General features: G+C 45.6%; 1 protein-coding gene and 1 long non-coding RNA gene across 3 annotated transcripts; one reads left to right on the forward strand and one right to left on the reverse strand.

Moving 5' to 3' along the window:
* Nucleotides 1–796: 796 nt before the first annotated feature.
* si:dkeyp-113d7.10 (zinc finger protein 16-like) lies at nt 797–14,808 on the reverse strand. 2 transcript variants are annotated; one of them, XM_040031774.1, is made up of 5 exons: nt 13,023–14,808; nt 9,018–9,314; nt 8,457–8,816; nt 6,318–6,535; nt 797–6,230 (listed from the first exon to the last, which is right to left on the reverse strand). In XM_040031774.1, the coding sequence occupies exons 1-5, from the start codon at nt 13,393–13,395 to the stop codon at nt 5,991–5,993; spliced, it is 1,488 nt and encodes a 495-aa protein (XP_039887708.1). In that variant the 5' UTR covers nt 13,396–14,808; the 3' UTR covers nt 797–5,990. The 2 variants fall into 2 exon arrangements, with proteins under 2 accessions (XP_039887708.1, XP_039887709.1); XM_040031775.1 differs by having other exon boundaries at nt 13,152–14,807.
* LOC120733516 lies at nt 12,190–20,666 on the forward strand. Its single transcript, XR_005695843.1, has 3 exons — nt 12,190–12,505; nt 18,935–18,939; nt 20,652–20,666. It is a non-coding gene; the product is annotated as an uncharacterized LOC120733516 (long non-coding RNA).
* The last annotated feature ends 1,263 nt before the right edge of the window (nt 20,667–21,929 follow it).

Genomic DNA, 21,929 nt, shown 5'->3' on the forward strand with positions numbered 1-21,929 from the left:
TGTTAATGTTGATCACAGTCACACAGATTGGCTGTCCTTATATGGTCATCTTAAGAGACCCTACCCACCTGCTGTTTATACCTGCCAATCAGGTGAATACTGGCTGAGGAAGGGGGGGCAAGGTGTTTGTTTCAGGGCAAAGTGAAAGTGAGTGTGGTTTGATTCCACAGACCCAAATCCCCTTCAGGGGTCACTTAAAATCAAACAGGTGGACCTACCCACTGTGGCGCCCCCTTGTGACAAGGCGATGCAGCTTATAGAAGCTTTGTGTCAAAGTTTGGTATTTTTAGCCTTTATGAACGTTTTGTATTTGAGTCTAAATTTGGAAACACTTTAACCTCATATATACGTGGACTACAAATATTTCAAGACAGCATTTGTCTCTGAGGGGTTTTCTTATCTGTTTAAACAGCATTTTGTTTAAATGTTGAAGCAACCAGGTCATGTTGCTGAACATTTGTGAAATAACATTAACCTCCTAGGACCTGCGTCCACATATGTGGACATCACATTTTGGGTTATTTAGACCAAAATACTCAATTTTGCTCTACAAGGGCCTGATATCCACTTACGAGGACATTATGCTGTTACTGTTCTATCAAAATTTTAAACGAATACCCTCATATGTGGCTCTTATTTTCTTAAAAACAAAAATAAGGAAAAAAAAATCTGGTAATTCTTTGTTTTTACATTCATCAGCCCCCAATATGCCCAAATATCAAAGAGAAATCAAAAATACATGCCGTGGAAGAGTTCGGGTCTTAGGAGGTTAAAGAACAGTCAGCGTTCCAGCCGGTAGTTATGAACATTTATTTGTTTCCTTTGAATGTTAACACTACAAAGTACCCATTCTGCTCGACTAAAACAGGCAATACTTTTCTTTTTTTTTTTAAAAACAGCCACTTCATCATCATCATCATCATCATCATGGCAGACCGTTGTAAGTTGGTGTTTAATGACATTCAGCCCATGCAGCGCTGATAAAACCAGGCACAAAGTAAACAACCAACACATCAGAGTCTGATAACTCACTCAGAACTGACACTGGTCACACAAGGTCAAAGGTCACATCAAGTCTGACCTTTAAAAAAAACAAAAACAAATCCTGAAGCATTCAATCTACCATTTGGCTGATGTTCATTTAAAAAAAAAACAATAAAATTAAATTAAAAAACAGGGAACATTTTATAAAAAGTATTGCATCACATCCAAAAAATGAGATGAACTGTTCTTTGACATACAGCGTTCATCAAGGTTAAACAGGAAGTAGAAATCCATATTTAAAGTTTAAAACAAATCCACCCCCGAAACAAGTTCCCCCGTGTCTTCACAAAGAGCCTGACTTACAGGAAAACCTCCAACTGGAAATATTAACATGGAAAAAAAAACAAAAGAAAACAAACCCGTTTGCCCCTCATTCACACGTCTGTTCCCTGAGGAACTCCTCGCCAACTTTTAAGGATTTTTATTAGTTTTTCGCTCACACCCAAAGTTTTAACTACAAAGGACTGAAGTACGAGTACCACACAACCACTTTTCACTGCTAACAAAAAAGAAAAGAAAAAAAAAAAAGAGCTCTGCGATGAGATTGCACGAATGTTTCAGTACTAGAAATGATACGACGACGCGTTACAGCCACGGACCTCTTCTGGAAGAGAAATGCATCTGGTCAGCTACAAACATAATAAATGAATAAAGACCACCAGCAGGGAAATGTTACTCATTAATTATAACTTAAGAGATCAGGGTTTCACTCAATTTTCATCATCTGGAAAGAGTTCGCATTTTGCGTTGAGATTAGATCAGATTTAATGGAGCTCCAACATGGGCCTCAAACAGCACATAAACAAATGATGACAGTATTATCACGCATTTATGTTGATATCCAGGTCTTTAAACACAAAGTGTTACGCCACTCCTCTTCAAAGTTATTTCTAATATCATGTTTGTTTCTAGGCAGATGCATTCCTCTGTGTAAACAAGGACAGGAGGAGTTGTCATTGGTTAAACAGGTCACATGATATCTCCAACGATCAGTGGTCCGACTCTTCAGGGCAGCATTAAAGTCAAACAGACGAAGCTTGTTCCTACACACTGTACATAAAAGATGGACCTAAGGCTGTTCTCTAGTGTCCAGCAGGAGGCGGCTCCTCTGGTCCGAATGGGAAAATGAGCATCCTGCTCAGCTGATCTGAGCTCAGCAAACCCTGTTCTGATGTGTTTATGGTTCAGGTCTGACTGAAGAGAACAGGAAGTTTATTTTGGAGATTTTGGTCCCATCAGTCACGGAGGGACAGGAAGTACGGAAGTCGGTGCAGAAATCCATCGTCTTGCATCACGTCTGCTTTCTGAAAGCTGAGACGGTAAAATCCGTCAGCTCAACTCTTCATAAATGCGCTGACCACTGTTTATGCACATCTTTTACATACAGTCTATTTATGGCCTGTGATGGCAGCTGTGTGACATAAAGAAAAAAAGGCCTGACGTCATCATAAACCTGTGATCTCTCATTCAGGTCATCTCCTCTGGCACCTCCGCCCAGTTTTCCCAGAGTTCTGTCCCGTTATGCCGAGTGAAGCTGCTTCAGGCTTCAACTCTCAGGAAGTAAAATCTGACGAATGGAGCGATCCGGCCCGACCGATGGGAAAAATACAGTCTGGACTTTAGGTTCTGGGTTCGGTTAATTTTGTCAGCACAAGCAGCCACACGAGGTTTTTAAAAGTCCAACAAGTTCTCAGTTTTTACTGAAATGTAGAAATTTGAACAAAGCAGTTTTGTGGCTTTATTCATATATGCACAGTTTAGAGGTCCAGAACCCTAAAATCATATTAAATAAAATAATAACGGTGCAAATTTAGCGCTTCACACATCTGAAGTAAAAGGAGAGCTCTGGGCTTCTGTCAGGAAGGCCACGGAGACCCCCGAGGATTCACGGAGCAGCTGAAAAAAGCTTTTACGTCCTGATTTATCCGCCGCCCGGTGTTTGGCATTCCTCATCTGTCTACAGCTTTAACCACCCCTGATACATGAAAACTAAAGTAGAGACCAAAGAAACGCCCTACAGCCACGTCAGGAGTGCCAATGTTGGAGTCTGTCCACCAGAGGGCGCTCTGCCACTTTCCTATTGGCCAACACAGTTGATGGAAAGGCTGCTGCAGAGAAGGATGCTGGGATAGGGCAAGCTGGTTAATCTGTCAGCTGAAGAACAGGAGAGAGCGAGGGACGGCTGCAGGAAGCGCACAAGGAGGGAGCCTTAAAGAGAGATCGGCCAAATTGAGCTCAGGATTCGGATTTTTCTGAACTTTAACGGAACGTCCGATCCTTCTGCCGCCGGTGCGTAAAAACCACAAAAGTGAGCTTTTCTTATCACCTGATTTTGTACACCCGGAGCAGCCACAGTCCTGACAGAAAATTAAACTTCTGTTTGACAATAAAAAGAATTTCATTTTTACTGTGTTTACATACACGTTTAAATTCTTCACCAATGTAAACAGTTATTTACTCAACTTGATATCAAAAAAACAAACATTTTTTGTCAGATTTTGGATTCCGTATGAATCAAACCTTCAAAAAATAAAGTCCTAAAAAAACAAAGAAACATCTCATGTCGAGTGGTTTTTATGTCAGACCAGGCCTGGAGAAAAAACTAAAATCTGCTCGTTGATCAGGTGAGATTTCGCCGCTGCGCTTCAGCTGAGGTAATGAGGTCTCATGGAAACAGGAAGTCAAAGAAACACTTGAAAAATGAGGTACGAAAACGAGACGAAGCGGTCGGTGAAGCAGAGACAGGACAGTAAAAAAAAAAAAAAACGTCTGATTTTCGCCTGAGGTGACCAGAGTTTTGGATCCTCCAACGGTCAGACGGCCCCGGCTCGCAGACGGTTTCATTTTGTGCATTTCTGGTCCTTGTTCAAATTGAACCACGGAGCTCTGCAGAGCTCGCCGTCGTATTGCTTCAGAGTTGAAAAAAAGGTTCACACATTTACACAGCGTGAAACAACGGATTCTGTGATTGTTCGTGCTGACGTTTCTCAGAGATAAAAACTAACTCTCAGGATGAATAACTTCCTGTCACCTGATCCTTCCTCCCTCCATCCTCTTCCTCCAGCAAAACATGAAAACGATACGCAGAATAAATCTTTAGATTTTCTTATTCAGAGTTTGACTTGGCGAACACTAAAAGACTTAAAACAGATGTTTACGTTGCATTTAACTATTTGACAGAGTGAAAAATTTGAAATACATAATGAAAAATGTAAGAATGCAAATGTTAAAGCAAAAAAAATTAATTCAGGGGGAAAAAAAATTGCCGCTCACAGTGAAACCCAATGTTATGTTTTTTGGTAGGAATGGGCTTCCGTAGAGGACACAGCAGACTTACCAAAGATCAATTCTTAGAATCAGTTCCAGCTGATGAGCTACGGAAGCCCAGCTGTGCAAGAAAAGTGAAGATTTTGCCTTTATAAAATCAAAATGTTTCACAGCCTACAAAATCCTGAATTAATGAAGAATAAGTAAAAGTTTCGATCTCATAATCCAGCCTTCATGATAAAAACTGACTGCAGTTCCTCTGACGCCCAGCAGAGGCAGCAGTGAGTCAGCCCCCCTAGACTCCCATGTTAAAATAAACACGTTGGTCTCTGTGGATCATTTCCTCCTTTGTAGAACCTGTACGGGGGCAGAATGTTTTCACAACTCACCTGTTTAAAGGTTGCATTATTAGGGGCGTGGCCTCAGATAGGTGGTTGGTGACACAGGCGGCTGTAGCTGCTAGCTTCACCTCACCCCATAATATGACTGCTGTGAGCTCAGCTGGTTTAACCAGTCTGAGCTGTGGGTAAAATGCTAACGCTGAGGCGACTCGTAGCTTCATGGAGTTCAATTATGTCTGAACAACAAAATATGAGAAAACAAAGAAATTCTGCAAGTGTGACACATTTTGTGTTGGTGAGATGGAAGGAGGAAGGAGCTCACCGCTGAGCTTCACACTGGAACTGAAGACCCCTCGGATGGACAGGAAGTTGTTCCTTCCCTGTTTGTTTTCGTCCTCGGAGTTGATCGAGGAACACTGATAAAACCACAGACATGGACTCGACGATAATCCAAAGACAAACCTAAAAAAGGGCACTTCAAAACCAAACGAGTAGAAAACGTGTGCACGCCGCACAGACACAAACCAGCAGGCAGCGAGCAAAGAAGCCAAAACAAGCCTACAATTTACAGGAGGAGGATGTGTGCGTGTTTTCCCTCAGTTACCCCTGACCTTTGACCTCCTCCGCCTCAAAAGTTTCTGCACTGGTTCAGATTCACGCTGTCGAGTCACCTCCAAAAAACGTTTCCAGGTTCTCAAATGTGCGAATTGGCCTCCGTATAAACCCAAAGACATGCAGACTTTACACCGATCTTCCTCCTGAATTTGAGGCTTTAATTTTGAAATTGTTCTAATAAACTTCAAATAAATGTCAGATTTTTCCTCGCGTCCTTCCTCGCTCGTCTTCCTGTCAAACTGAAATCAAACTGTTTCAGCAGTTTGTTCCAGACCAAACGTTAATAAACGTGACAATTTTAGATTTCTTTCTGTTTTGAGCTCAAATTTCAGAAAATTATGAATTAAAAAAATAATCTGAAAATAACCGAAACGAACTTCAGACGCAGCCCGCGACTGTGTTTTGTTTTGTCTAAAGTTTTTCTGGTTAAGAAATAAAAAAGTTAGAGACCTGAAAACTTTCAGGAATTTTAAATATTTGAAGAAACAAACATCAAAGTTAGGAAAAAAAAACTTTGGCAGAACGTTTTCGTTCTAACGTTTCCTGTCGCTGAGCCGGGTCGTTCAGAACCCGGGATCCCGCTCCGGGGGTACCAATGAGAGCAGGCCGCTCTGATTAGAGGTCAGTTTTGCAGTTACTTCCTGTGGCCTTCCAGAGTGAAAGTGTCTGTGTAACAGAATAAAACGCCCTGCTGCTCTCGCCTGCGTACCGTCTGGTCCCAGATCAGGATTGGTCGCTGTGATGCTGAGTCCGGATGTGGCTGTGGAGACGTGTTGCCGAGGAGAACCTTTTGCCGCAGTCGGAGCAGCGGAGTGGCGAGGCAGCTCCGGCGGGCGGCGATGAAGGCGATGATGTGGCGGCGTTTCCAGCGCTGTGAGTCTGGCGGTGAGCCTTCAGGAGGGCTATCCGGCTGAACCTGCGGCCGCACTCCTCGCACTCAGACCAAACCCGCCGCCGCTTCCGCTGAAAGACAGGAAGAGATGTCAGCTCGCCATCTAAACATTAAAAATCAACCTTTGTCTGCTTCCTGCCCTCTTGTGCGCTCCTCACCTTCATCCCTTTATCCTCCTCGTCTTCCTCGTCTCCCTCCTCCTCCTCCTCCTCTCTGCCAGTCTGAGCAGGCGGCTCGACGGCGTCTTGCGGCCTGATGGAGCCGTCAAACGCCAGACACCCGAGCGTCTCCTTGGCGGTGGCTTCCTCATCGTCATCGAGCAGCTGGGAGGGGAGCGTGAGGAGGCGATGAAGCATGGAGGCTGAGGACCGTTGACCTGAAGGAGGGAGCGAGGTCAAAGGTCACGGTTTCAGATTCCTCTCAGTGTCAATAAAAACATCATCAGATATCTTTACAAACACTTTAAGTTTTCTGACTTTTTATTCATGAAACTAAAAATCATCCATCCTGTTTCGCCCACTTCTCCTTATCAGGGTCATGGGGGGGTGGAGCCTATCACGGCTGTGACAGGGTGAGAGGCGGGGCACACCTGGACAGGTCGCACCCAAAACTAAAACGTAGCCATGCAATATTCATACATATATTAGGGGTGCAACGATACTCGTATCGATATTGAACCGTTCGATACAGTGCTTTCGGTTCGGTACGCATATGTATCGAACAATACAACATTTGTAATTTATTTTATCAACTTTCCTTCTGATGATGCTGTCTGTGTTGAGCGCTCAGTGGATCTGCGCTCGACAGTGCAGCCTAGGCGGAGTAGTCGAACGCAGATTCACTGAGCGCTCCACACAGACAGCATAGTCAGAAGGAAGAGCGCAGGGCAAGCTAGCGAGACAGAAGTTAAGCTCTCCTTGCAACATGGCAAATTCAACCTCCCCCACCCTCATTCAGATCTGGTGTTTGGAATTATTTTGGTTTTCGTGTGACGTATGACCCTGAAGGTAAGCGAGTCATGGACTAAAGTAAAACAGTATGTTGGATGTGCCACGCAATGCTCAATTACATGGGTGGGAACTAGTGTGTTAGCGCAGTTAGCTCGTTAACGTTAGCTTTTATTTTGGAAAGAGCCATTTCTCTGTAATAAACTCTTTTCCAAAGATGAGTGATTCCTCAATCAGATACAGGGCTTGCAATATCGCTAGCCCGACGTCCCGGAGCTAGCGATTTTTTTCAGTCGGGCTACCAAAATCTATCTCTTCCCTGCCCGTCGGGCTATTGTAGGAAAAATATATGTCAATGCTTTTGCATTCTTTCAGAAATGTAGCTGGGTAATTATGTCATTGGCATCGGTGAGCCACTGTCAATATGTGACATATTGAAATCGCGTTTGAATTTGCGCTTGTTTTTTGCTTTCACTTTGCAATCGCGCGAACTGTGTATAGAGAGCGACAGCACTGATCTGTGAGTGATGATAATTTGTGCACCAATTCCTCTGACATCGTCTTATCAATCGTTAGCTTACTATGCAAACATGACAAGTGAAATCTCCCGCAGCAAGCTTAAACATGTGCGAGGTTGATCGCGCAGAGAATCGCTGAGCTTATGTGAGTGAGCGTGTAAAAGCATTTCAGTTCTGCTGAGCCAAATAAGACAGGTCAGGGTGAAGAAGTGACAGCCAAAGAAAAGCTTACCACAAAACGGAGAAGTTATGACAAATCAGACTATAAGGCAAAAAGAAAGTGCAGCTTTATGGTTTCATGGACAAAAGAATTTCTGTGGCTGCAATATGATGAGCTAAATAACCAGGGCTGCACATAAGTGGTCCGCAGGTGCGCATTCGCTGTCAAAATAAAAAACACGCACTAGGGTTAGGGTTAAATTTAAAAACTGTACTTTTGAGTTAAAATATATATTTATAATTTTAATAAATGACAAATTAAAAAGGCATGAACATTTTTTTGTATCGAAAAAATATCGAACCGTGACACCAAAGTATCGAACCGAACCGAACCGTAAATTTTGTGTATCGTTGCACCCCAAACATATATGTATGAAAACATATACATACTGGAAAAATACATATTAGTACATATAAATGATCATTAATGTTGCTCTTTTTATAGGATCCAGTTGTTTTCATTCACGCTGCTTTAAGGAGCGTAAACATCACTGTCACGCTCTCAGATGTTAAAATGTTACTACTGAGTATTTCCTTCTTATTTAATCACACATAAACCTGTTAATGTTACATTGTTTCCTGAAGCACTGAGGATAAACTGCAGGTGCCTCACATGTGGGGCTGAGGGGGGGTCCGGGTGGAGGTCCGGGTGGAGGTCTGACAGCGGCGGCAGCGCTTATCAGACTGCCCGCAGCTTCATCTTCATCAGGAGAAAACACCTCCATGTCCTCCAAAGGAGTCCAGCGGGGGTCCTGCTGTGGGGAGGAGGGGGAGGGCTCCAGGGTCACTGCCGGGGTGGGGGCGGGGACAATATGAGTCACACTCTCTCCTAACCCCCGCCCACTTCCTCCTCCTCCACCCCCGCCAACCTCTTTGACGTTCCAGACGTCGCTGCACCACTTCTGACCGAAGACTTTGTCCAGGATGGGAACCCAGTCCTGAGAGACAGACAGGACGGGGGGACGCTCCGGGACTGGGGGGGGGGGGTAAAGAGGGGGAGGAAGAAGGTTAGCTTCAGCTAAAATAACAGTCACTCCACACACCTGATCTGACTCACCTGTGGAAACACAAAACAGGATACCAGCCACACCCAGTCAGGCTCACTGACAGCCAATCACAACCAACCAGCCCCGGTCAGAGTACGACACTCAGTTCCTTCCAGCTGATCACTCACCGTGTGTCTGCGGCGTCTCTTTGGACGCAGTGACCACAGCGACCTCCTCACGGGCGTCTTCTGAGCCGCTCGGGGACACAGAGTCGTTCTCCGAGCCCCTCCTCCCCCTACCGCCGCCTTTCCCTTTGTCCCCGCCTCCTCGTTCAGCGCCCTTTCCCAGCCTCTTCTCCAGCAGCTGCTGCTCTCGCTCCATCTTGGTGATCTCCAGCAGCAGGTCGTCGAATGACGCCTCCACGATCTTCGTCAGCTCACGCACGGCGAAGTCCAGGACGTGCTCCATGACGGACTTCAGCTGGTCTGTGGAACAGAGATGGGGGCGGGGCTAATTATTGGAGAGACTGGCTGTGAAATCACAGTTCATGATGAAACAGGTTGCAGGGCCAGCTAAACAGCTTCAATTCAATTCAATTTTATTTATATAGCGCCAAATCACAACATAAGTCGCCTCAAGGCGCTTCATAGATACAGAGAAAAACCCAACAATCATATGACCCCCTATGAGCAGCACTTTGGCGACAGTGGGAAGGAAAAACTCCCTTTTAACAGGAAGAAACCTCCGGCAGAACCAGGCTCAGGGAGGGGCGGGGCCATCTGCTGCGACCGGTTGGGGTGAGAGAAGGAAGACGGGATAAAGACATGCTGTGGAAGAGAGACAGAGGTTAATAACAGATATGATTCAATGCAGAGAGGTCTGTTAACACATAGTGAGTGAGAAAGGTGACTGGAAAGGAAAAACTCAGTGCATCATGGGAATCCCCCGGCAGCCTACGTCTATTGCAGCATAACTAAGTGAGGATTCAGGGTCACCTGGTCCAGCCCTAACTATATGCTTTAGCAAAAAGGAAAGTTTGAAGCCTAATCTTAAAAGTAGAGATAGTGTCTGTCTCCTGAATCCAAACTGGAAGCTGGTTCCACAGAAGAGGGGCCTGAAAACTGAAGGCTCTCCCTCCCATTCTACTTTTAAATACTCTAGGAACAACAAGTAGGCCTGCAGAGCGAGAGCGAAGTGCTCTAATAGGGTGATATGGTACTACAAGGTCATTAAGATAAGATGGGGCCTGATTATTTAAGACCTTGTATGTGAGGAGCAGGATTTTGAATTCTGGATTTAACAGGAAGCCAAAACAGGAGAAATCTGCTCTCTCTTTCTAGTCCCTGTCAGGACTCTTGCTGCAGCATTTTGGATCAGCTGAAGGATTTTCAGGGAGTTTTTAGGACTTCCTGATAATAATGAATTACAGTCGTCCAGCCTGGAAGTAATAAATGTATGAACTAGTTTTTCAGCGTCACTCTGAGACAGGATATTTCTAACTTTAGAGATGTTGCACAAATGGAAGAACGCAGTCTTACATATTTGTTTAATATGTGCGTTGAAGGACATGTCCTGGTCAAAAATGACTCCAAGGTTCCTCACAGCGTTACTGGAGGCCAAGGTAATGCCATCCAGAGTAAGAATCTGCTTAGATACCATATTTCTAAGCTTTTCAGGGCCGAGTACAATAACCTCAGTTTGATCTGAATTAAGAAGCAGAAAGTTAGCGGCCATCCAGGTCTTTATGTCTTCACACAACTAAAACAACTATTTTCTGAAACGTTGATTGATCGATTGATTGGTTGGCTGATGGTTCTGTCACAGTGACAACGACTTTCATTAAAGCTGCTAGCAGCCGAGCAGCCGTCGCGGATCAGAGGATTTTCAGCGCGCTACGATTCGGGGACACTTCAGTGACACTCTGAAACTCAGGCTTTCACCAGGTTCACCAGCTGTTAAGCATCGTCTGACCGTCAAAGCTTTTCTCTTCAGCATCGTCATCCTTTCTATCCACACACAGCAGTGTGACCTTTGACCTGTGGGGTGTGTATGAGGACGTTAGGAAGTGAACTGATGCTTTCTGACGCCGCCATCGCTGATATCCTGAACTCTGGCGGTGCATGACGGTGACCTGGTAATCTCGGCGTGGGTGGGGCTCAGCAGCGTGTTTGTGTGCTGCAGTCGACAGATGTGTGCATGCATGCGAGAGAGCGTCTTTTATCTCCTGCTCACATGTCCCTGCATGTGGACGCTGCTGCAGTGCAGTGAGAGAGAGAGTGTGTGTGTGGCGTGAAGACCTCAGCACAGCGGGCGCTCATCGTGGGGTTACTCCGATTCAAATCATTTCCTGTTTTTTTCCTTGTGTCTTTGTGGGAATTTCAGGATAAAGTGGAGTCCCTCACACTCCTGACGTCCTTCCCGCTCGTGTGATAAATTAAATGTTTCTCATCCTTAAACACGGCAGCTGCTGAACAGCGAGCGGACGTTTGCTCGTCAGACATTTTTCCAACCTGCTGTGCAGCGAGATCATCATGTAAACATCTGGAAAAAGTCATGTTATTGAATCAAAGTGCTCACAGTTTAAAACCTGCAAACACGACATGAGCAGAGCTCAGAGCTCTTTGGGTCTGTCTGAACGAGCGCTCAGGAGAATCCTGCCGCAGGGACCTGGCTGTAATGGCGAGTAAGGCGAACACACCGTGCGGGGGTGGGTTCAGTTTCTGCATCCACGAGTCCACTCGGGTCAGACTTCAGCGTCATGGTGAATCATCCACAGAGAAACACTGACCGGGGAGGATTTCAGAGCAGCGTGACAGTTACGAGTTTAACCTCAGAGTGAACCAACGCAGCTGGACTCGGTCAGAGCGCAGGGCGCCAACAGACAATGTGCCGACACATTCAGCCTGAAACGAGCACGTAGGCGTGAGACGCCAGTCTGTAATGACCTCCTGACTCCAGCCGAGCCGCTTCCTGCAGGGTGATCATGACCCGACAGGACGGGCACCTGTGCGGTCATCACCTGTGTGGAAGAGTACTGAAATCGCCCCACCGGCCGAATCAGCTTCGTGCTGTGAAGTCTTTTCTTTCCGCGTGATTCTCCGGCAGGCTCTTCCCACCTCCACAAATGAGGAACGCCACACTTGCGGACACCCGTGGCCCGGAGCGGTCATGCTCCGGCTGATGAATCTGACCCGACATCCATGAAACATCACTGAGGCGTCACTCAAGTCACTGCGTCAGGTTGATAGTCAGCATGTCCTCCTCCCTTTCTCCTGCGGTCTTCTGCATGCCCCCCTCCTTTCCTGCGGGGAGGGCGTGGCTTGTTTTACGATCCTCAGGCTGCACACCTCGCTTTCTATTTTCAGCCCTGCAGCGTTCACACTCGAGTTCCTCGACTTCTCCTCGTGAAGCTGCAGCGTTACCGTCTCTGACGTGACGCTCAGACAGGCGATTACACGCAAACGAGGCGCCGAGTTCACGTTTCTCTGCAGGGTCACTGCGTCCAGCTTCACCTGTATCACAGACACATTAGAACCAATTGAAATGCTCCCCCAGCACAGGAGTGTTCTCGTCCAATCACCTGCAGGCGTCACCTTTTTTCATCGAAAAGATGACATCACACCTGCACGTGATAACACGTAGCATCGCCTCCAAACGCCACAGCCAGCTGCTCTCAGTGTTTCCATGGAAACCAGTTCGAGCCCGTGAAATATATGTCAAATCCAGCGAGCTTCCGAATGTCACGAAAAAAAACACTAAAACACGTGGAATCGTTCACAAATCATCAAGTAACTCGTGTCCACCGAGCGCTGCAGGCTCCTGGATCAGGGCTCAGCGGGCGCTCAGGCCGGTGTTTTACGGTTTCTTGTTGAAGGCTGACGTCCGGGCGAGGTCACCGTAAGTCGACCTGGAAGGACGCAGGGGTGGCGTCCGGCACGTCGTTTGTCGTCCACCTGAGACCGAACACCGTGTCGGACGGCGTTATTGTTTGGAAGCTGATTGTTCAGTCATGGATGACGTCATAATTACGTTGAATTTGTCAGGACTAAAGTGAAACAGTGTGGAGCACGAGGGCTGCCTCACAGCGCCTCCTGCTGGCCAGCAGGCATATTTGTTTGTTTGTTTTTGGAAAACGGGATTAATAGGAAGTGAAACGCGTGTGTGTGTGTGTGTGTTGTGTAACGGGTGCCTACCCACGACTCGTCCTCTCTGCTCCAGGCGGCGTGTGTCGGTGGGCACGCCAGGCCCCGTGCCCTGTCCCCCGGGCTGCTGCTCGGGTTTCGCCCGCCCGCTATCCGCCCTCTCCCCGGCTTTGTTCTTACCAGCCACCGGGGAGCCTCCTCCGCCTCCGTCGTCTGAAGCGGAGGCTCGGCCCCGTTTCTCCCGCGCCTGGAGCTGGAGCCCGAGCCGGCGGTTTTCCTGCTCCTTCACGGCCGTCTCCAGCAGGAGGCCGTTCAGGCTGGAGCCCACCGTCTTGCTTATTTCCTGGACAGCGAGCTGAACGACCTGCTCGAGCACGGACTCCAGCTGGCCCTGGAAGAACGACATATACACGGCCCCGTTCATGTTTGCGCGCCCTGCGGTGAGAGGGCTCTCTCATTCTTCTGTGCCCGAGCCCCCAGCCCACCGCCTGCCCGAGTTCCCGACGGAAATCTGGGTTAAAATCGGCGGCGGGTCGCGGAGCTCCTCCAGCGGCTCTTCGGCGCTGCTGCTGCGGCTGCTGCGGCTGCTGCTGCTCTGTGAGTCGCGCGTGTTCAGCCGCTCCGGAGGAGGCCGGAAAGACCCGAGTAGAGGCGCAGCAGCATTTTCCCGCCCACATGTCTTGGCCCACGCTCGCGCCCTTGCAGTCAGTCACGCCATTTTGGCTGTGAAAAAATAACATCAGTCATTCCCAAACATCAGACTGCAGCCTGCAGCTGACCCGGGACCAGCCTCAGCATCTGCTGCAGCTGCTCATAGACGTGTTCCAGCACACAAAAGCACCATTATTAATTAATGTGAATCCTAAACTCTGTGACCTTATGCATTTAGTGGAGCTGCAGCACACACTGTATATAAAAGATGGCCACAGGCTACTGTTGCCGGTGAGCTCCGTCCTTTGAAGCCTCGCCTCCGTCACCGAGCTGGATCTTGGAGCCCGAAGTGAGGGTGGAGTTATCAACTTATACTAGCATGCTAGGTGTGCAAGCTGCCTGATCCACAGGGAGCATCACACAGACATATGCTAATTAATGCTACGTTATACAAAGGCGGATTCAGGCTTCTGTGGGGAATCTTTGCATCACTGTTGGTATTTCTGCTCATGCTTAGCATTCTGTGTTAGTGTGGTGTTCTCTCGCTGATTTAGAAGCGATATCAGATGATGGAAAAATAAAATGATAGGACTTCCTCTGCTCCTGGGTCCTCGCTCTCTGGTTTCTCAGGTCAAACATATTTGTCCCTCATGGTTTTCCAGTTTGCACGTTCCCGACAGCTTCGTCAGTCTCTCTGTTCAAGTCACTTCAGGATTACTTATTAGCACCAAATCACAACAGCAGTTGCCTGAAGTTGCTTTGGTATTAGTGACTCCTCACGTTGAAGCTGTAATTGTGGTTCTCTGTGCTGATTGTTATTCACAGATAAACTCAAACAGTGGGTGAAATGCTCCTGAGGAAGTGATGCTGCAGACCAACCGCAGTAGCTGCGGTCTGGGTCAACCCGATGTGTCATGAACTTTTTCTGCAGGGTGCAGATGGGCGACCTCCGTGGGGCGTTCCCGCCCGTTGCTGTTTGGCAGCTGGGATGGTGGGATAGGTCTCACCGTGTATTCATCCACAAATAATAACCATGAAGACTGAAACTGCTGAGCAGTGCTAGCTTTGAAACGCTGCCATCTCTGAGTGTTGCACACCAACAGGAATTTTCCCACCACATGCTCAGTAATCCAGGTGAGACAGAACAGGAAGTTGCTTCTGAGCGTGTCCCTCAGTGTCAGCTGACACATTATAAACAGCACAGCTGCAGAACTGAAACCAGCAGCACTGACTAACAATGAGCCAGCAGCTCGTTTTCATGGTGTTAACGTGCAAACTGTCCACTCATGCAGGCCACGATCCACGCTCTGTGAGACAGCACATAGCCTCACACCTGCAGTGTTACCATGGTGAAGTAGAGCACCTTTATACGACTGTTAAAGTTTATTCGTTAGACTCAAATCGACCTCTGAGAGGAAGCATCAAGACAGACACACACAGACACACACTCTCTGATGGATGCATCGGGGAAACTCTGGGTTCCATATCTTGCCTAAGGGTGCTTCATCATGCAGGTTGGAGGACGCAGGGAGTGAACCCCCAACCTCCTGAGCCCCACCCCAAACATCTTAAATTGGGAGTTAGTAAAATCAGAGGAGCTCGATGCCTCTGCAGGTGTTCAGGCTGAGGTCGTGCCGGGTTCCTGCTGTGTTCAGGAGCCTGGTTTCTGTCGGTTTTCTGAGCCACATGCGTCGCAGGTTTGCATTGGAAATGAGTCCAGCCTTTGTTTGTGCAGTAAAAACGAGTCTTATGTAAGCTCATGAGCTCTGTACACAGAGCTGCCCGTCCACCAGAGACATGCTCACTCCCATTGAAGAGCCATCTTTCTTTTCTGTCGACCAACGAAGCCACGTGCAAACACGTGTTTCACAGAGTTCATAAAGCTTTGACTCAGAGTCAGCTGAAGCCTGATCCAGGTGTGCTGCTGAGGTATCTTTAACGTGCCGTCAGAGATGGAAGAATCTTTGTTGTGTAGATGTGTTAGATAACCAGGACTTTGATCCGATGTCGATATCATTGTCACTGTTAAAGGCAGAAGCAGTGGATATTTGTGTGTTGGAGGGCTGGGAGGAGGTGGAGTGACTCACTTCACCGCTCACATCTGAGGCTCGGTTTGACTCAGACAGCTGACAGATTTTTACAATTAACACGGATTTGAAACAGAACAGACTCAGGATCAGATGCTTTCATGACGACCTGATGCAGATGGGTGTATTTAACTGTCATTGGCTGCTGGGAGATGTGATCTGTGTCTGCAGGTCTGGGTGAGGCCAGCTCCCACAGGCGGGCCCTGCTCTGGTGTCAGGGACCTGCAGGGATGCTGCTTTTGCGCCTTTATTTCGGGATTACGTCACTTACAACATAAGTCCCCCCCATCCCCTTCCCCACCTCTCTCTGATTGAGCGCATGCCGCAGAGAAGCGACACGCCCCCTAAAGTCTCGTGCGCCTCTTCTCGAGTTACTACGGCAATCACGTAAAATCGGTGCTTGAGAAGAGGGCGGGGCCTTCCCGTCGATCATCTGCGGCTTTGTTGTCGTGAGAAGCCGAGCTGCACCTGTCCCCCCTCCCGCAGCTCTCCGTCCTACCGACCCGGCCTCCAGGAGCTCCAGGCCGCCGCGGGGCTCCCCTCCGCCGGCTGCAGAGGCAGGGGCGGCTCGGTTGGTGAGACGGAGAGCCGCGGGAAGTGGTTTCATCATTTCCTCCTTATTTGTGTTGTTTACCGCGTCACTTACATAAAGGAGGAAAAGGCCGCGTTAATGTCGGAGCTTCAGTTTAATCTGAGCAGGAAGAAGCACTTTCACTTCCGGCTTCAGATCCACGAAAATGCTCTTGAACACGTCGCGAGCCCCATCGTAGCAGAGCCTCAGTGTGGAAGCTCATTCGTGACGAGATTTTTCGAGCGTAAGAAAAAGTATATTTTTTAATTAATTCTTAAGTTATTGTTAAAAAATGCTGCTTCAGTCTAACTGACGGGGGAAGTCAAAATTAGTTGTTTTTTTAATTAAACTTTTAAAATTAGAATTATGGAAGAAATAAAGTGAAAGGTCAAATTTTTAAACAGTTTCTTTAAATTGTTTTTGATAATAGTTAATTCTAAATCTTAACATAAATAATAATTCAAACAATTTAATTGATGTTAAATTTGTTTTGGAATACAAACATCAGCACCATAAACAGACTTTAACTTAAAACTAGCCTCACGAATTGAAAGCAGGGCTTAAAGTCAGAATTAATTAACCGAAATTCAAATTTTTTAATTCAAAAATGTTTAGAGATGAAAATAAATGATATGTTTTTATTCCACTGATTGGGTTTTAAATCTGAATTAACAGTTAGTCTATGAAACTATAAACATCACTTTAACACAGAAACATGGAGGTTGTTTCTGAGCTGCTGGTTTCTTCTTCACTCTGAGACCACAGAAACCTCCTCAGATCGCTGGTGGAGGATGGCGCTCACCAATAATTCATAAGTCCTTCTCAAAACAAACCCATCTGCTGCTTTCTCCTGTGATGGGAACAAAAAATCAATTTCCTCTTTGTCAGCATAATGCCAGCTGTGACAGATGTGCTTCATCTGTTACGCTTGTGTTTGTGCAGGAGGCAAGCACGCCAGCTCTGCCTGCAGACACAACAGAGGGAGGATTAACCCTCTGACCGTCAGACTTTAGCTTCATTAAAGCCACAAGCATCAGACTTCAGGAGGCGGAGCTTCATCAGATTTATTCCTAACAAACTGAGAATGGAAGTTAGAATTGAAGAACGCGCCCACCAACACTTCACGGTCCACGTAATATTCCCACTTTTTCCTGCCTTTGAGTTTAGTTACTTCCTGAAGTATCTGCAGCCTAATGAGAGTGGGTTTAATGAGGGAAGGACAGAAGGAGGAAAAGAGAAACAAGGATAAGAAAATGGAACGACGGAAATTAAGGATTAAGCGAAAGAAGTTAGAAAACAGGAAAAGAAGGAAGAATTAGGGAGGAAAGAAAGGAGTAAAAGTAGAAAGGAAGTGAGGAAAAGGGGAAGGAAAGAGACGGAACGAATGAAAGAAGGAAGAAAGAAAGGAGAAGGAAAGGACAGATGTAGGGACGGAAGGAGAGAAGAAACGTTAGCAAAGAAGAAAAAAAGGACAGAAAGCAGAATTAAAGAAGGAAGGACTCAAGAAAGGAGAAAAAGAAAGGAAGGGCAGGAAGAAGGAAGGATGGAAGGACAGATGAAAAGCATGAGAGAAAGAAGGAAGCAAAAGAAGGACGGTAAATAGAATCATGACATAAGTAGGAAACTTTGGGACTATTGACACATCTCTTTCCTTTTTTACTGAATAAGGAGCTTCAGTGCTTCTTTCATTACCTCCTTAGGGTAGGTAACTCTGGAGCATCCTTTATGAAAAGAGAGGACATAATGACATCCCATAATTCATAGTGTAGCTGAGACTTGATAGAAACCTGATGGTGAGCGAGGTCAGAGTGAACGAGTGGCCTTGTCTCAGAGGACTTGGTGGGACGGGGTCGGCTCGTGGAGACTCCTTCCTCCAGTTTTATCTGCCCGGCCGCGTTCACATATGAACTCTTGCCTTTAATTGTCTCCATTAGCAGCCGGAAACCCGGAGGAGCCGGGCTGTTTGGGCCTCTTTTCTCTCCGGATCATTTCTGACTCTGAGACGAGCGTTCCCGGGCCGGTGTCCAAGGCACACGCAGTAAAATCGCTGTAACTACAGGAGCCGAGCGCACATAGGCCTCGTAAAATGGAGCGGGCCCCTCGCCCCACATCAGCCATGAACTCTGAGAGAAAGACGAAACTTTGACTCATGGCTGTGAGGAAGCGTGGAGAAACCAGCCGCCGGGTGACGGATGCTCAGAGACGGGGGGAAACGAAGTGCAGGAGCCAAACAAGTTCTGACATCTGGTCCGTCTAATTAATACTTACTTTAAATATTAAAATAAGTTACAGTGTTATGATGGTTTTAGGAGTAAAATGAATAATAAAACCTTTTATTCCAAATCTATTCAAACATCTTTAAACATTTTAAAACATAAAAAACACATCTGGTTAATGAACTGTGAGGCTGTGTTTGCTCCTCTCAGACTGTCAAACAGTGCTGTAGTATAAGGAGAGGAAACTCAGTTGAGCTCTGGGACCAAAGCTCACACACTCAGTTTCATTTCTGGCTTTTAAATTTCTGGCTTTGCCAGACACATGAACTGTGGAAGTGAAACAAAAGATAAAAGAGGAATGATCAGTGCAGAGAAGGCCACAGGAAGGGATGGAAACCCCACTGTGTGTGTGCGCGCTCGTCAGGCTGTCTTTGTGAGGACTGGTTTCATTTTTAGTCCTTACAGGGACGATGAGTCCAGGTTTCACATTTACGGAGCTGCTGGAGGGTGCACACCTGACTTCAAGGAACAGGTTTAGCTTCACTGAAAGAGAGTCCTCACAGAGATGGAAGAACACGCACACACACACGCACACACACACACGCACACACACACGCACGCACACTGCCCTTCAGCCTCCTCCAAGGTGAAAGTCTGCTGCAATGTGACAACAGACCAGCAGGGGGCAGAAGAGACAGCAGAGAGACATCAGGAGGAGGAAGTCTTCAAATGACCTAAAACTGTAATCTTTGGAGTATTTTTACTTTTTCTGAATTCAGAATTTTACACGTTTCTCTGTCTGTTTTTTACATTTTTTAATTTCTTTCTTCCTTTCATGTTTCTTCTCATCTTTAAAGCTGTATCGTAAGAGGACAGGAGGATGTTTAGCAGCTGTGATTTAACTCAAACATGGTGAAGTTTTAAAAAATAAAACTTTAATATTCTTGTTAAAAAATCCCACTTTTCATTTGCTCTTTTATTTAAAAGTGTCTCTTTGGCTTTTTCCATGTTGCCCACCATGTTTTTGTTTTTGTTTTTTAAAGGTGTTTTCATATTTTTGATACAGTTTTAAATTGTAATTTTTGTAATGTTTTTACATTTTTGTTTCTGAAGTTGTTTGAAGTCCTGTTGGATGTTTCATAAATATTATTAATTTAATTAGTTTTTAAATTAATCTTACATTTAAAAAAACGAATAAATAATTTAATTAATTAACATCCCCAGATTGTTCCTGTTAAAAGGGAGTTCTTCCTCCCCACTGTCACTGAGTGCTGCTCGGGTGGAATCGTCTGATTGGTGGGTTTCTCTCTGACATTGACACTGAGGTGACTGTTGTTGTGAGTTGGTGCTGTGTAGAAACTGTCATCACTTCTTCAGGAAGTTGTTTTCGTGGTTTCACAGTCGTGACAACAGTTTGACTACAACTGCAACTTTTCTGCTGAGTCTGTGCAAACACACACACGCACACACACACACACGCACACACACACACACATATACACACGTACACACACACACACACACACACACACACACACACAACCCCGTTCAGCTATCTTAGTGAGGACCTTCATTGACATAATGCCTTCCCTAGCCCCTTAGCCTAACCCTAACCATTAAAAATGAATGCCTAACCCTGACCCTAAACCTAACCATAACCTAACTGTAACCCTGACACTAAAACCACATTTTGAGCCTCAAAAATGCCTTCAAATTTGTGAGGACCGGGTTGTGTGTCCTCAGTGACTGTTGGTTCTCACAAGTATAGTAGAATGCAGATTTCAGTCCTCACAAAGATAGCTAGACAGGAACACACACACGCACACACACACACGTACATACACACACACACACACATACACACACGCACACACACGCACACATCTACACACACACACACACATCTACACACACACAGCCTCCTGGTCTCCTTCACTCCTATAAGGCTGCCGTGTGTGAAGAGCTCTTACAAACAAGTTGTGTTGTTCAGTCTGTTTCTAATTGTGTTGATATGAACTTTAACCTTTAACCTTTGACTGAGGCCTGTGGAGTCTGAGATGGAGCTGACCTTTGGGCTTTAACACACCTGACCTGCAAACTACAGAGGTGCTCACTCTAATGATGATTAGTTATGAGAAATACAGAAAGGTCAAAGGTCGCAATGTTTCAGTCATTTAATTTAATTATTAATCATCCAGTAAGAAGGGAATTAATAAAGTGAGTATAAATGTTAGGATTATTGCAGGTTGAGACTCCACAGCTGATGACTTGAACAAATCTCAAAGTATTTTCTAACTAATAACTGTAGAAGTGTCACGTTCAGGAGGTTAGTGAGGCAGAAATCATTCAGCGATGATCAAAGGCAAAGGACAGATATGGTTCAGACACATGTTTCACTAAAAACTTTACACCTTGTAGACTTAACAGAAATATTAGATTCCCAAAAGAATGGAAAAGGCAGTAGTTTACAAAGGAGGGGACGATGGTTAGACTGTGTCCCAAAGTCAAAGGTTCTTTGGGTGGTTCTGGCAGTGCGATCGGTCGTCCACCACCAAACACTTCAGCCCAGAAAAGCTGAAACTGCAAACGGATATTTTGTCGAACACGTCAAACACTGAAGAAGTGCGACACTTTCTTCACTGTGTGGAGGTGTGATCACGCAGCCACGTCTGGGTTTAAACGCTGCTCCTCGCACAGCAGACTTCACTGATCGCCATCATCAGCAGGTCAGCCGCCTTTCTCATTTCTTATGTTTTTAACGCTAATGTAACTTTAAATATCTAAAAAACACAGAATTATTTATACTTGTTTTTTTTTTAAATCTGCATCGTATATGTCAAAGTTACTAAATGTCAAATTGGCTTTTATGTTACAGAAAACACAGGATATAGACAGAAATACAAAAATGAATTCAAATAAAATGTTTAAATGTTGTTTAAAACTTTACATTTAAAACAAATAGAAACATTATTTTTTTAATATTTTCTCATGAAAAATGTAAATTCTGAAATATAAAATGATTTCATTCACATATATATACGAGTCAAAGTCAAAGTCAACTTTATTTGTCAATTCTGCCACATGTACAGGACATACAGAGAATAGAAATTTCGTTACTCTCAAACCCTAGATGAAATAGCAAATGAACATTTAAATATAAGAGAGTGATTAAAAAATGCAAATAAAATAATTAAAAAAGTAAAAATTTAAATAAATACAATACAATTTAACAAGAAAGCTATGCAATATACAATATTCAGGTAAGGGTAAATGACATTGAGTGTAAACCAGGCAGAGTAGTGCAAATAGGCAAATAGTGCAAATGGAGATTTAGTAATGTACGGTAAGAGATAGTATAACAACAAAGTCTTATGAGGTAATGGCAGTCCAATGCTCCACAAAGTGACTGGTAACTGGTGCAGGCCAGTGAGTG

This window comes from Simochromis diagramma, unplaced genomic scaffold (assembly GCF_900408965.1).
Source record: "Simochromis diagramma unplaced genomic scaffold, fSimDia1.1 OVJJ01000228.1, whole genome shotgun sequence".
Taxonomy (NCBI): Eukaryota; Metazoa; Chordata; class Actinopteri; order Cichliformes; family Cichlidae; genus Simochromis; species Simochromis diagramma.